Source organism: Rhinoraja longicauda, chromosome 4, assembly GCF_053455715.1.
Source record: "Rhinoraja longicauda isolate Sanriku21f chromosome 4, sRhiLon1.1, whole genome shotgun sequence".
Taxonomy (NCBI): domain Eukaryota; kingdom Metazoa; phylum Chordata; class Chondrichthyes; order Rajiformes; family Arhynchobatidae; genus Rhinoraja; species Rhinoraja longicauda.
The window spans coordinates 34,055,185-34,071,196 of NC_135956.1; the positions used below are offsets into that span (position 1 = coordinate 34,055,185).

General features: G+C 44.7%; 1 protein-coding gene across 6 annotated transcripts in view; it reads right to left on the reverse strand.

The window, feature by feature from the left end:
- The window catches only part of LOC144592686 (receptor-type tyrosine-protein phosphatase mu), a 606,124-nt gene that overhangs the window by 270,633 nt on the left and 319,479 nt on the right, over positions 1 to 16,012 (reverse strand). For all 6 annotated transcript variants that reach the window (XM_078397499.1, XM_078397500.1, XM_078397496.1 and 3 more), the window contains exon 9: positions 11,097 to 11,206. In XM_078397499.1, coding sequence (XP_078253625.1) covers positions 11,097 to 11,206 — 110 coding nt within the window. The remainder of the gene's footprint in view (positions 1 to 11,096; positions 11,207 to 16,012) is intronic.

A 16,012-nucleotide genomic window follows, 5' to 3' on the forward strand; every position in this document is an offset into this window, starting at 1 on the left:
GGGGGAAATTTGCTTTAAATAATGATGTATATATCTTAGTTACATAGATACCTAGATATTTAAATTTTTCATTTACTATTTTAAATGGAAATTGTTGTATTATCTGTTTATTATGTTCCCTTATTGGCATAATTTCGCTTTTATTCCAATTTATTCTGTATCCTGAAAATGAACCAAATTGGGTTATTAACTTTAATAGGTTTGGAATACTAATTTCTGGTTTTGTGATGTAAATTAATACGTCATCTGCGTATAGAGAAATTTTATTCACTGTATCCTTTGTGTTATATCCATGTATTTCCGGATGCCCCCTAACTCTTTCTGCCAGTGGCTCAATAGCAAGCGCAAATAATAATGGGGATAACGGGCATCCTTGTCTACAACCTCTAGATAGGCTAAATTTCGATGACAACCTTTGGTTTGTAAATATTCTGGCCGTGGGATTTGTATATAACAGTTTTATCCATGTACAGAATTTCTCCCCTAGCTGCATATTTTCCATCACCGAAAATAAATAAGACCATTCAACCTGAATTTCTTGAATTGCGGTCTCTGTCTAATTAGATTATTTGGTCTAAAAATGAAAATGCAGAGGCTTATTGGTACTTGACGAGCTCCCACTAAACAGCAATGTATTTATGTCCAACATCTGCAGTTCCTTCCTACAAACAAGCTCATGTGACAGCCATAGCTCAATGGGTGACCCTCTGCTCCTCTGTCAGATGAGTGGGTCAAGTCTCAGTCCAGAGATTTGAGTGCAAAAATCCAGGCCGACCCTCCCAGGTGGTTCATCTGTCGGAGGTTCCTTCCTTTCACCGACTTAATCAACTTGTTTTAGGACAAAGAGCTCATGCAGAGATGTAAAGAACTGCAGCTGCTGGAGTCTTGAGCAAAACACAAAGCGCTGGAGTAACTCAACGGGCAGCATCTGTGGGGGGATTGGATGGGCGACGTTTTGGGCTGGGACACTTTTTCAGACTGAACGTAGTATGGGGGTGAAAGCGGGAAAGGAGATGGAGGTAGGACAAAGTCTGAATTGAATTGAACTGAATTGAAGTGAATACTTTATTGCCACATGTGACAAGTCACAGTGAACATTCTTTGCTTGCTTACACCCAAGGTATGCAAATAGCCGCCCCATAAAGGGCATCGAGAAAGTTGCAAAGTATCCCGCGACAGGTTCCCCCCCTCCCCCCTCTTCATGGTGGTTCCCCCATGCAGGGTCTTCCGGTGTTCAAATTATAGGAGGATATAAGTGAGGGGGGGGGGGGGGGGGAAGGCTAGAGAAGAAAATTAGACAAAAGGGCATCAGATAAGGAAAGAGATGGGGTGAAATGTGAAGCCCGAGAGAGGGATAACCCCTTTACTATTGTTAATATCCATCTCTAGACTAACAATTTGATCATTAGTGTTCTGTGATCTCAGACAGCTCACTCAGAAACGAATTGTGCATTTACAACATTACAATAGTGATGAGATTTAGACTTTAGAGATACAGCACGGACATAGGCCCTTCAGCAGCCCCCCCCCCCGCTCTGACTAGCAATCACTCCGTGCAGTAATACTATCCTACACACTTGGAACAATTTCACAGAAGCCAATTGACCTACAGACTTTGTACGTCTTTAGAGTGTGGTAGGAAACCAGAGCACCTGGGGAAAACTCACATGGCCACAAGGGAGAACGTACAAACTCCGTGCAGACAGCACCCGTAGTCAAAGTCGAACCCAGGTCTCTTGCGCTGCAAGGCAGCAGTTCTACTACAGTGCCGCCGTGCTGCATTTGAAGAGGAGTTTGCTGCTGGAAGGCTGTTGGGAGTGTTTATAAGAGGAACTATTTAACTGCAAAACTGTCTTTTTGTCTTGGACTGGGTCGCTTCAATTGATGCGTTTGGCCCATTCCACTCTAAACCTATCCTCTGCATGTACCTGTGCAAGTGTCTTTTAAATGTTGTTACAGAGCCTGCCTCGATTACCTCCTCTGGCAACTCGTTGCACATACCCACCACCCTCCGTGTGGAAAAAGTTGCCCCTCGGGTCGCTATTAAATCTTTCCCCTCTCACTTTAAACCTATGCTTTTGAACCACTGCAATCCCTCTGATACTGTTGAGAGGGAGTCCCAAAATTTTGACCCAGCAACGATGAGGGAATGGTGATATATTTCCAGATCAGGATGGTGGTCGATTTGGAAGGGAACCTTCACACAGTGAAGTTCCCATGGACTTGCAGCTCTTGCCCTTCTTGGTGAAAGACGGTGTCATAGAAATGTGAGTAAGCAACTGCCATGCATTTTGTAGATGATGCACACGAACCACCAATACTCGAGGGAATAAATGTATAGTTTTAGAGAGATACAACATGGAAACGGGCCCTTCGGCCCATCGAGTCTATGCCGATCATGGATCCTCATACACTGACACTATCCTACACACTAGGGACAAGTAACACATTTTTACCATCCAATTAACCTACAAACCTGTGTGTCTTTTGTAGGAGGAAACCGGAGCACCCAGGGAAAACCCACACAGTCACAGGGAGAACGTACAAACTCCATACGGAGAGCAACCGTAGACTGGATCGAACCCGGGTCTCTGGTGCCGTTAGGCAGCAACTTTACCCGCTGTGCCACCATTAATAGGATGATGGTGGAGTGCCATTGAAGCAGCCAGCTTTAATGTGGAAATGTGGAAAGGTCTTGAGGTGTTAGGGGCCAGTCAATCATCACAGGATGTAATAACATGGAACTGCAGATGATTTTTTTTATACCAAAGAAAAACACAAAATGCTGAAGCAACTCAGCAGGTCAGGCAGCATTTTTGAAGAACATAGATAGGTGACGTTTTGGGTTGGGACCTTTCTTCAGGCTGCTTACAAGTGGAGGGGGGGTGGGGCGGCGGGAAAGAAAGCTGGAAAAGAGGAGGAGCAGGAAAGAGCGTGTCCAGTAATAGGTAAACACAGGACTTTATTGATTGAGATTGCCGTGGAAAGGTCAGAGATGAAAAGACAGGTGTAAGCCCAAAAGGATAAAGAGTCTCAATTTGTGAAACCCGGGGGGGTAGAGAAGCTGCACAATCTGTAGCGGGGGAAGGAATGGAGGTGGAGGTGGAGGTGGAGGGAAGAAACTGGTGCAAGGTCATCTGCTCTACAACACTACCCAGAGGCCTACCATTTACTGGGAAGGTCTTGCCCTTGTTCGATGTCCCAAAATGCAACACCTCACACTGCTCTATATTAAATTCCATTAACCATTCCTCCGCCCACCTGGTCAATCGATTCACACCCTGCTGCAATTTTTCACAACCATCTTCACTGTCTGCAAAACCACTCACTTTTGTATCATCAGCAAACTTGCTAATCTGAGAATATCTGGTTGACCACAACCTTCTTCCGTTGACCCCAGTCACTGAGGTGTTTTAGTTTTGATTCCCATTGACCTCATATTGTTCATTTACCAGTGAATCATAATGCCACGTTGAACCACATGCTCCTTCTCCCTCTTGGATCAGAGGCCAAGGTTCTTTCAAGGTCAGAGTAGAAGTCTACTTGGCTCCATCCATAAGCTTACAGAGTCTATAGTATGTGCTGATGGGCGTGATGTTCTATGTCTGTACGGAGTTTGTACGTTCTCCCCGTGACCTGCGTGGGTTTTCTCCGAGATCTTCGGTTTCCTCCCACACGCCAAAGACGTACAGGTATGTAGGTTCATTGGCTGGGCAAATGTAAAAAATTGTCCCTAGTGTGTGTAGGATAGTGTTAATGTGCGGGGATCGCTGGGCAGCGCGGACCCGGTGGGCCGAAAGGCCTGTTTCCGCGCTGTATCTCTAAATCGAAAAATCTAAAAAAAAATCTAGAGTGAGCCAAGGAACATGATACGCTCACAGGGAGGTTGCTAAGGTAACAGGTCATTCCTTATGGAGGATTATTAAACAGTGTCCCTCTTCAGACTTCCTTCTTGTACTTTAAGCTAAATGTAAATAGCGTGTCGATGGCTGGTAGAATCGGGTGGGAGATGATGTGCATATGGGGAAAATAAAATGGGTTTGGTCTAAGATTAGTATAAATGGTTTTTTGGTGGTCGGCATGCACCCAGTGAACCAAAGGCCCAGTTTCAGACTCTGGCCCCTACAAGTGTTCTGATTTCAATACTCTTAAAGATCTTGAATATCTTAATTATCCACCTCACCTCTGCTCACCATTTTATAACATACATACAAAAATCAATAGAAAGTATAGATTTTAGTCAGGATTCTTATCCGCTTTAGTCCTGAAAGAAAAGCAGACCAAACTGTTTTATTGATAGAGATACAACTGAAAATAAAGATAAAATGATGAGTAAGGCAGTCGTTCTCACCCTGTGCTCATTAATACAGCAATCTTGTCATGATGTGATGAGCAAAAGGTCTACAGATAATCCAGTAAAGCCAATCTATTTTATGTCATGTGCTTCAGATGCTTTTCTAAGTTTTAAAGAGGGATCAAATAAATATTTTGAGTAGGCATTATGCTCGTTAATAGTTCAGTACTCCATGTGAAGGTTAGAGACACTGGAAAGAGAGACGCTATTATTCTACATGGGATTGACCAAGACAATGAAGGACAGCACTGTGGCGCAGAGGTAGAATGCTGCCTTACAGTGCCAGAGATCCCGACCATGCTGTCTGCATGGATTTATACGTTCTCCCCATGACTGCGTGGGTTGTCTCTGGGCGCTCCGGTTTCCTCCCATACTCCAAAGACGTACAGGTTTGTAGGTTAATTGGCTTTGGTAAGAATTATAAATTGTTCCGTGTGTAGGATAGGGCTAGTGTACAGGCATCACTAGTCGGCGCGGGCTTGGTGGGTGGAAAGACCTGTTCCCGCGCTGCATCTCTAAACTAAACTAAGACGGATTCACGAAGGACTGCAGATGCTGGAATCTGGAGCAACAAAGCGTGTGCTGGAGGGACTCAGTGGGTCCACCAGCTACTGTGGAACAAAATGGACAGGTCATTTCAGGTCAGGTCCCTTCATCTGGATTACAATCAAGAATAAGAGATGGCTGTGATGGATCTGTACTCTAGTTGTAACATGCAAGCATTCCCCACTGGAAACATGGATTTGACTGCAGAGTCTTTGTAAGAGAATAGGAAATAATGCTAACTTAAGCTGTTCCTTCATTGATTTAATGTCATGCCTAGTACCCATGGCTCTTGCTACATGATCCCCACAGCAGACAACATTGCAGGTTCATTGAATCATACAAGTGGCAGGTGAATGGATACATTTATTGTGCAATGATATAGGTTTATTGTTATTACACGTACTGAGGTACAGTGAAAGGTTTGTTTTGCGTGCTATCCAATCAAGTGCGATAATAGTATTCAAAAAATAATCAAGCCAAACTCAAGTACAATAGGTAGAGCAAAAGACACAGAGCCTAAATGTTGGCTCTTGGCTATATACATCCTGTCTAACCAAAGCGAGGATGAAATCAACTATAATATAAAATATCTTTAGGCTTACCAGCAATGGTTTTAAATTAACTCTATTGACAATTGTTATGATGTTACCCAGATGTTATCAGGTAACTGAACCATCGTACCAACAACTAGAGAGCAGTGCTGAGCTATTATCTACCTCATTGGAGACCCTCGGGCTATCCTTGATTGGACTTTACTGGCATTATCTTGCACAAAACGTTATTCACATTATTCCCTTTATCGTGTATCTGTACACTGTGGATGGCTCGATTGTAATCATGTATTGTCTTTCCGCTGGCTGGTTAGCACGCAACAAAAGCTTTTCACTGTTCCTCGGTAGATGTGACAATAAACTAAAACTAAACTCAAAATCATTGTTGAAACGTTTTGTTCACATCAAAGGAAAAGGTATCAATGAGTTACTGAATGTGCCAGATGAAGGAAGTTGAAGCATCGTCAGCAGAGATGTGACCATTAATTAATTTTCATCTGTTAATTCATTTTCCACAAACTAACTCTTTGTGTTCTGGTGACCTCACTTGAATCTCAATCATGTTCCGTAGACTTTCAAGCGGTTTGTTCAAATTCAATGCCATTTTTTGTCACAATTGTGTTATTACAATAATTTTAAAAGGACCCTAGACTTCAAATAATAATTGAATTAGATAGGATCATTTTGGAACCAATGTGACATGAAATGACTTAACGGGCAATTCTTAGATTATAAGAACCTGAGAACATGAGAAAATAGGAGCAGGAGTAGGCAAATTCACCTCTCAAACCTGCTCTGTCATTCACGGCCGGTCTGTCCCAGGCCTCAAAACCTTTTATATGCTAGTTCTGCATGGCCCTCAATTGTCGACTTGCTAGTCAGTCTCTGTGATAAAATGTAGTCTGTGGGTAAGCCAAGTTCAGAAGACCAGGAAAACAGTTGCAACACACTGAGATTGGACAGCACGGTGGCACAGCAGTAGAGCTCATACATTCATAAGTCATAGGAGCAGAATTAGGCCATTTGGCCCTTCGAGTCCTCTCTCCCATTCAATCGTGGCTGATTTATCTTTCCATCTCAACTCTATTCTCCTGCCTTCCCCCCGTAAACTTTCACACAAATACTAATTAATAATAATGCATGCTTCAAAAGATCCATCATTGTACCGGTGCCAAAGAATGCCTCTCCAGCGTGTTTAAAAGACTACCGACCGGTGGCCCTCACCTCGGTTGTCATGAAATGCTTTGAGAGGCTAGTCAAGAAGCACACCTGCGCCCTCCTTCCTCGCAACATGGACCCACTACAGTTCGCATACCGTCCAAACAGGTCCACGGATGATGCGGTCTCCCAGGTTCTACACACTGCTCTCTCTCATCTGGACAGCCAGGGGGGCTATGTGAGGATGCTGTTCAATGACTTTAGTTCAGCATTCAACACAATAGTCCCCAGCAGACTGGTTGAGAAGCTGCTGGAACTGGGGCTTAGCACCCCTCTGTGTGCCTGGGTCCTGGACTTTCTCACTGCCAGGCCCCAAGTGGTCAGGATGGGGGAACACACATCTAGCTCCCTCACCCTGAACATAGGATCCCCCCAGGGCTGCGTCCTTAGCCCCCTACTGTACTCCCTGTACACACATGACTGTGGGGCCAGGTTCAGCTCAAACTCCATCATCAAGTTTGCTGATGACACTGTGGTGGTGGGCCGGATCTCCAACAACGATGAGAAGGCCTACCGGGAGGAGGTGGCTGATCTGGCACTCTGGTGTCAGGACAATAGCCTCCTCTTGAATGTCACTAAAACAAAGGAGCTGATTGTGGACTTCAGAAGGGCTAAACATCCAAGGACGTACACGCCACTGGAGATAAATGGGTCTATTGTGGATAGGGTGAGCAGTTTCAAATACTTGGGAGTCCGCATCGCAGAGGATCTGACGTGGGCAACGCACATTGCCGCACTGGTGGGTAAGGCTAAGCAGCGCCTTTACCACCTTAGACAACTGAGGAAATTCAGAGTGTCGCTGAGGATCCTTCATTGCTTCTACTCTGGGGCTGTAGAGGGCATCCTGTCCGGCAACATTACAGTCTGGTTTGGGAACAGCTCTGCCCAGGACAGGATGGCCCTGCAGAGAGTAGTGCGTTCGGCAGAACGCACCATGGGAACTACACTCGTCCCCCTGCAGGACCTATACATCAGGAGGTGCAGATCCAGAGCAAGCAAGATCATGAGGGACCCCTGCCACCCCAGTAACGGACTGTTCCAGCTGCTACGGTCAGGCAAACGCCTCCGCTGTCACGCTGTGAAAACGGAGAGGATGAGACGGAGCTTCTTCCCACAGGCCATCAGGACTGTCAACTTTTATAACCCCAGAGACTAAATTTTTGCGACACTTTTTGTGCTATGTTTAGTAACTTATTAACTTTATTTATATGCTGTAACTGTAATTCTTTTTGTGCACAACCCGCAGGCAATGCCACTTTCATTTCACTGCACATCGAGTATGTGTATGTGACAAATAAATTTGACTTGACTTGACTAATGCATTACATTTATATAGCGCTTTTCATATACTCAAAGACGCTTTACAGGGATTTAGAGAACATAGGGAAGTGAATAAATAGATAAATAAGTAAACGAACAGAGAAAGGAGACAGAAGGTGAGGTGACCTTCAGTGGTTGAAGGCAGTACTGAACAGGTGAGACTTCAGTGATGTTTTGAATGTGGTGAGTGAGGAGGAGTCTCTGACGGTTTGGGGTAGTGAGTTCCATAGGGTGGGAGCAGCGATGGAGAAAGCCCTGTCCCCCCAGGATCTGAGTTTGGTCCGGATGTGGGGGGGATAGGAGATTGGCAGCAGCAGAGCGGAGGGTGCAGGTGGGTGTGCCTGTGGAGGAGGTCGGTCAGGTAGGTAGGTAAGAACCTATTAATCTCCATTTTAAAAATACCCAAAGACTTGGCCTCCACAGCTGTCAGTGGCAATTAATTCCACGGATTCACCACCATCTGGCTAAAGAAATTGCGCCTCATCTCCTTTGTCACGGTACGTCCTTTCATTCTGAGCTGCTGCCTCACAGCGCCGGCACCCAGGTTCGATCCTGACCACGGCTGCTGTCTGTATGGAGGTTGTACATTCCCCATGTGAGCGCGTGGGTTTTCTCCTGGAATCTCATATCACAAAGACATGCAGGTTTGCAGGTTAATTGGCCTCTGTAAATTGAGCCCAGTGTGTAGGATGCGAAAGTGGGATAAAATAGAACCAGGAGATGGGTGACCGAGTTTTAGTTTAGTTTACAGATACAGCATGGAAACATGCCCTTCAGCCCCCATGTCTGCTGCTATCACCTGTTGTCAAGATCAAACCTGGGTCTCTGTCATTGTAAGGCAGCAACTCTACCGCTGCGCCACTGTGCCGCACTAAAGGGTTGGCTAAAGAGCTTGTTTCTATGTTGTACCTCTAAACATAAACTAAACATATCATTCAATCCCACAATTTAAAGCTACAGATGCTATTCTTATGTTAGACACAAAATGCTGGAGTAACTCTGCGTGTCAGACAGCATCTCTGGAGAAAAAGAATAGGTGATGTTTCGGATCCAAACCTTTCTTCAGACTGCTATTCTTAACCTTCAGTCATAATGATGTGAGGTGGATATTTCTGACGTGTTGCAGTTACAGCCTCTCATCACTGGTAGCTCTGCAGGTAGAATTAAATCCAGTTTACCAGTGCGACTTGTATTATAAATCTGAAAAGTGGCAATTGTAAAAGGGAAAGAATGCCAATGTTGTGGATATCTGTGCAAAACTCAATCTGAGAGAACCACCATGTCTCCAGAACACCACATCAACAAGCACCTCTACGTCCTTGTGTAGGAAGGAACTGCAGATGCTGGTTTAAACCAAAGATAGACACAAAGTGCTGGAGTAACTTAACGGGACAGGCAGCATCTCTGGAGAGAAGGAATGGGTAACGTTTCGGGTCGAGACCCTTCTTCAGACTGGTTAGGGATAAGGGAAACATGAGATATAGACAGTGATGTGGAGAGATAAAGAACAATGAATGAAAGACATGCAAAAAGGTAACGATGATAAAGGAAACAGGCCATTGTAAACTGTTTGTAGGGTGAAAATGAGAAGTTAGTGTGACTTGGGTGGGGGAGGGATAGAGAGAGAGGGAATGCCGGGGCTACCTGAAGTGAGAGAAATCAATATTCATACCACTGGGTTGTAAGCTGCCCAAGCGAAATATGAGATGCTGTTCCTCCAATTTGCGTTTAGCCTCACTCTGACAATGGAGGAGATTGAGGACAGAAAGGTCTGTGTAGGAATGGGAAGGAGAATTAAAATGTCCAGTCACCGGGAGATCAGGAAGGTTCACGCGGGCTGAGCGAAGGTTTTCCGCGAAACGATCGCACAGTCTGCGTTTGGTCTCACTGATGAATAAGAGTCCACATCTTGAACAATGGATACAGTACATGAGGTTGGAGGAGGTGCAAGTGAACCTCTGCCTAACCAGAAAGGACTGTCGGGGTCCCTGGACAGAGTCGAGGGAGGGGGTATAGGGACAGGTGTTGCATCTTCTGCGGTAGCAGGGGAAGGTACCTGGGGAGGGGGTGGTTTGAGTGGGGATGAGTTAACCAGGGAGTTGCGGAGGGAATGGTCTCTACGGAAGGCGGAAAGAGGTGGAGATGGGAAAATGTGGCTAGTGGTGGGATCCCTTTGGAGGTGGTGGAAATTTCGGAGGATTATGTGTTGTATGCGATGGCTGATGGGGTGGAAGGTAAGGACTAGGGGGACTTAGCAGGCTTAGGAAGTTCAACTTGTCTCCAACAACTTTCACCAAATTCTACAGACGCAGTGTAGAAAGCATTTTATCTCACTTTGGGAACAGCTCCATTCAAGACTGCAAGAAATTGCAGATAATTGCAGACACAGCCCAGTCCAATACACAAACCAACCTCCCTTCTATTAACTCTAATTACACCTCACGCTGCCTCGATGTAATCAAGGCATAATCAAGCACAATCGCAGCCCGGCCACTCCCTCTTCTCCCCTCTCCCATTAGGCAAAATAGCCTATACCTCAAATTCCCATATAGACGTGCGAAAATGCACACCTCCAGATGTCGGGATAGTTTCTTCCCAGTTGTTATCAGGCAATGGAACCATCCTACCAACAGCTCGAGAGCAGTCCTGAGCTAGTATCTACCTCTTTGGAGACCCTCGGGCTATCTTTGATCGGCATTCCCTGGACTTTATCTTGCACTAAACATTATGCCCATTATCGTGTATCTGTACGATGTGAATAGCTCGATTGTAATCATGTATTATTTTTCCGCTGACCGGTGAGCATGCAACAAAAGCTTTTCACTGTACCTCGGTACATGTGACGATAAACTAAACTCACATTTACAAAGAGGATGTTTATTCTTTCAATTTCCACACTGTTTCAACTGAAGGCATTGAGTTATGTTGAATTATGGTCCCAGATGTCAAATGGCCCTTAGAGGCTGTTCAAATATAAAGTCAGGTCTTCAGTGCCAGCATGCATTTGATAGTAACACCAGTGAAGCTGGCTGTCAAACCATTTTTTTGTGCAGTAAATAATTTTAAACTACACAATTGGGCAAGCAAAGAATAATATATATTTTTACCTCATAGAGCGTGATGATACCAAACGTTTCAATCGGCTCTTTCCATAGTAGATATATCTTCTCCTCAAAGGTGCTTCCTTGCACTGATTCTTTGGGGATTGTACCAGGCACTAATGGGCAGACATAAAAAAGAAGTCAGTGAAGAGAATAATAGATTTTCTCGATCTACTTGACAAGAACATAGCAGTCTCAGGTCCCTAATGGTAGATAATGGTGTGTAATCTCCATTCATTGTCACTGACAGCTCAAACTACACAGCTCAGCTTCTTGACCTCAGCATCTATTTGGCACTGAGCAGCACAGTTGTCTGAGGAGCTTCAGAAGCTAACTGGTACAGGAAGTGAGCATCGCACTGATAATACTTGCTACATAACTCACAACTGACTGTTGCAACAGTCATCTTCCAAATTACCAGACCAGATTAAAGTCAATGTACTCTGTGTTTCTCTTCAAGGTACAGATTCTAGGTAGACACCTTCCTTGAAACGTTCTGACTTGGAGGAAGCAGAGACACTTATTAAGAACCACTGTATGTAACTTAAGTTACATACAGAAGTAGGCCAATCAGCCTATTGCGTCTACGCCGTCACTCATTCGTGGCTGATCTGTCTTTCCCTCTCAACCCCATTTAGTTTAGTTTAGTTTAGTTTAGAGATCGTGTGGAAACAGGCCCTTCAGCCCACCGTCCACGCTGACCAGCGATCCCCATATAGTAGCACCATCATACGCATTTCAGACCATTTACAATTTTTACCAAAGCCAATTAACTTACAAAACTGTACGTCATTGGAGTGTGGGAAGAAACCGGAGCACCCGGGGAAAACCCACGGGGTCACGGGAAGAAGGTACAAACTCCATACAAACAGCACACGTAATCAGGATCAAACCCAGGTCTCTGGTGTTGTAAGGCAGCAACTCTACCTCTGCGCCACTGTGCCACCCATGAATACAATTATATAACACGTAAACCCAAGGGAGAGGAGTAAATTGGATCCAAAATTACCTTGGTGATACGAACATAGAATATAGAACAGTACAACACAGGAATAGGACCTTCGGCCCTAAATGTCTACGCCGAACATGATGCCAAGATAAACTAATCTTATATGCCTGTACATGATCCATATAAACAGGAAACAAAGGACAACCTTTCTGAAGTCTGAAGAAGGGTCCCAGCCCAAAACATCCACCATCCTTTTCCTCAGAGATGCTGCCTGACCCGCTGAGTTACTCTAGCACTGCGTGTCTATCTTTGGTATAAACCAGCATCTGCAGTTCTTTGCTTTTATACCGATACTTCGCAGGTGGTGTGCCGATTGAAAGACTGTTACCAGTTGATCTCATAGGGCTTGGCATTTGCTCCCAATATATATATATTAACAATTTTGATCTAAATGTTGAGGTAAGACTGCAGATGATACAACAAGTGGCCATGTGTTGTGACAGAGCGGAGGAAGGCTTTAGAGCTCAGGAAGGTCAGTGGCAGACAAGAGGAAATTGTAATTTCACCCAGGGAGAATTGACAGAATGCATTTGGGAAAGTGCAAGATCCCTCCACGGATGTTGCATGATCTGCTGACCAAGCACAGACTGGGCGATCATTTCGCTTAACACTTACGCTCGGCTCGGTCTGCCTTGGCTAGTTTGCCCAGTTGCCAAACATTTTAACTCCCCTTCAAATTCTCACACTGACCTTTCTGTCCTGGGCCTCCTCCACTGTCAGAGTGAGGCCACAAGCAAATTGGAGGAATAGCACCTCATATTTCATTTGGGAAACTTACAACTCAGCGGAATGAATAATGATTTCTCTAATTTCAAGTAACCCTTGCATTCCTTCCCTCTCTGTCCCTCCCCCACCCTAGTCATCCTGCTAGTATTAATCTTCGTATCCTCTCATTATCACCTCCTCCACATCCAACTTTGGACCATTGTGGGCTTTTTGGCTATCAGTGCTGGCTCTGATTTGTTCTGTACCTTCGCATACCTCTAGTTTCCCTCTCCCCTCACTCTCAGTCTGAAGAAGGGTCTCGACCCAAAACGTCACCTATTCCTTTTCTCCAGAGATGCTGCCTGACCCGCTGAGTTGCTCCAGCATTTTGTGTCTATCTCTCGGTGCATCCTTCCGACGCATTTTCTCTATACAGTAAGTGACTTGTTCAGCTTTTGTAGAGGGTAAAAGAAAGAAACACACTGACATAATACTGTGTTCTTTCCCCCCACACATGCAATATTTCTCCTTTTCTAATCATTCATGCAGTCCAGCAATGTACACCTCACCATTTTCCTGCATTTCCGATCAGAAATGTTAGTTAGAAGTTCCAGGAGCCCTGATTGTTGGAATTGACAATTCGCAAACAGAGCAGAGCAGGTGCTTTAAAGTTGGACCCATGGCATTGGCACAGGCAGAGTGCCCCCTGCTGCCAGCGGTCAGAGGGGCTAATACCAAGCAGATGGTTATTAGAAGCAGAAGGGTAAACGGTCTCTTGCGGAGTACACTGGTGCCCTAACATGTCTGTGCTTTAATATCACAGCCTGGGAGAATCCGGCTGGCAACCGTCTCCCATTGAAGTTAAAAAATAATTTAAAGATGTGCACCAGCCAAAGGACACGCTCCAAAATTACATCTCAGTTTTACCTTCCAAACCTTTGCTCCCATGTCAGTCATGAAAACCAGCAGCAGTCCTGCTTAATTTTCCCTGCATTGAAGTCAACGAGAAAAAACATTGGCAGGCGATTACAGCCAGCGGTTGTCACATTTGCAGCTACTTAGCGATGGCAACGAAAGGCACGTCACGTTGCCAATGCTTAGTTTAAGCTTCACAACTGTGCAGACCTAGTGTGCTAGTCAGGCACTTTGTTTTTTCCTTTATTTTTCTATTCCATTGCAGCAATTTGCAGAAGTCGCTGCCTCAAAACAGCAGATACCTACACCACCCTGGCCATGCTCTCATTTCACTCCTGCCATCGGGAAGAAGGTGTAGGAGCTTGAAAACCGTAACATCCAGGTTCAGGAGCAGCTTTTTCCCACAACCATCAAGTTATTTAAGACTACAACCTCCAAATAAACTACATAGACTTAGGTGGCATTGTTTTTGGGGGCGTTGTTTTAAAAAAATATATATACTGAATATCTTTTTTTGTTGTTTATTATTGTGTTTATAGCGCACTATGTTTACTTATCTGTTGTGCTGCTGCAAGTAAGGAGTTCATTGTTCTGTTTCGGGACATATGACAATAAACACTCTTGAGGTACTGCATCATGCTGTGGCCTCACCAATGTCTTATACAACTGTAACATGACCTCCCAACTTCTACACTCAATACTCTGACTGATCAAGGCCAATTTGCTGAAAGCTTTTTTGACCACCCTATCTACCTGTGATGCCACTTCCAAGAAACTATGCACCTGCAATCCTAGATCCCACTGCTCTACAACACTCCCCAGACCCCTACCATTCATTGTGTAGGTCCTGCCCTTGTTAGACTTCCAAAAATGCAACACCTCATACTTCTCTGTATTAAATTCCATCAACCATTCCTCAGGCCACTTGCCCAACCGATCAAGATCCTGCTGCAATTTTTGACAACCATCTTCACTATCTACAATACCACCCACTTTCGTGTCATCCGCAAACTTGCTAATCATGTCTTGTGCGTTCTCGTCCAAATCATTGATATAGTTGACAAATAGATAGTTAATGACGCTGAAGATAGACACAAAATGCTAGAGTAAATCAACAGGTCAGGCAACATCTCTGGAGAAAAGGACAGGCGACATTTTGGGTCAGAACCCTTCTTCAGACTGTCTGACCCACTGAATTCCTCTTGCAGTTTGTGTTTTACACAAACATATTTGTGTGCTGTGAATCTGCAGATCCTTATTTCGAGTCTTGAAGTTATTTGAGTCTCAGAGATGCTTATCACATGCCCCCGAGCTAGTTTATGCAGAATGAATCAAATCCAATCAATGTTGCAGAATGTGGTGTGTTTTCATCTGGCAGAGTGGATAACCCTGTGATTACAGACATTCCTCCTTCAGCGCTCTGCCCAGGACATTCCGTCCCCTCTACCAGGCAGTGAATGTGACAATCCACCCCCTGCCACCCGCTACACCAACACTCCATTCACCAGCTTAAACATTTACTCTCTCTAATATTCACAAAAGATTGCCACTGTGGGCACTAGCTACAGCTGTACAGTAGTTCCTCGCTAATGCTTCTTTTGCTGTTCTTCCCAATTCTGAGCCCTTTTACTGCTGAATAATTTTCATAAGTACATAGGTTGCAGGAGAAGAATTAGGCCACTCGGCCCATCAAGTCTACTCTGACATTCAATCATGGATGATCTATCTTTCCCTCTCAATCCCATTCTCCTGTCTTCTCCCCATAACCCCTGATTCCCTAATTAATCAAGAATTCTATCAATCTCCACCTTAAAAATATCCACTGACGGCCTCCACAGCCTTCGGAGGCAATGAATTCCAGATTCACCACCCTCTGACTAAAGAAATTCCTCCTGATCTTTCTAAAGGTACACCCTTTTATCCTGAGGCTATGACCTCCGATCCTAGACTCTCCCACTAGTGGAAACATCCTCTCCACATTTTCCTGTAATTAAACAGGTTTTGTCTAGCAAAGATTATATGCAACACATATTGCGCAGAATAACACTGTGCGCATCTCAGAAGTGAGGTCCTCTGATCATCTCCACTCTTCTATGCTTTGTTCTACCCCTCCACTCTTCTAGCTTTCATTTCCTCCCACCCCTGCAATCAGTCTGAAGAAGGGTCCTGACCTAAAACATTGCCAATCCATGTTCTTCAGGGATGCTGCCTGACCCACTGAGCTACTCCAGCAAACATTGTTTTTCATTGCACCTTGGTTCAAGTGACAATAAACAAACCAATACCAATAATC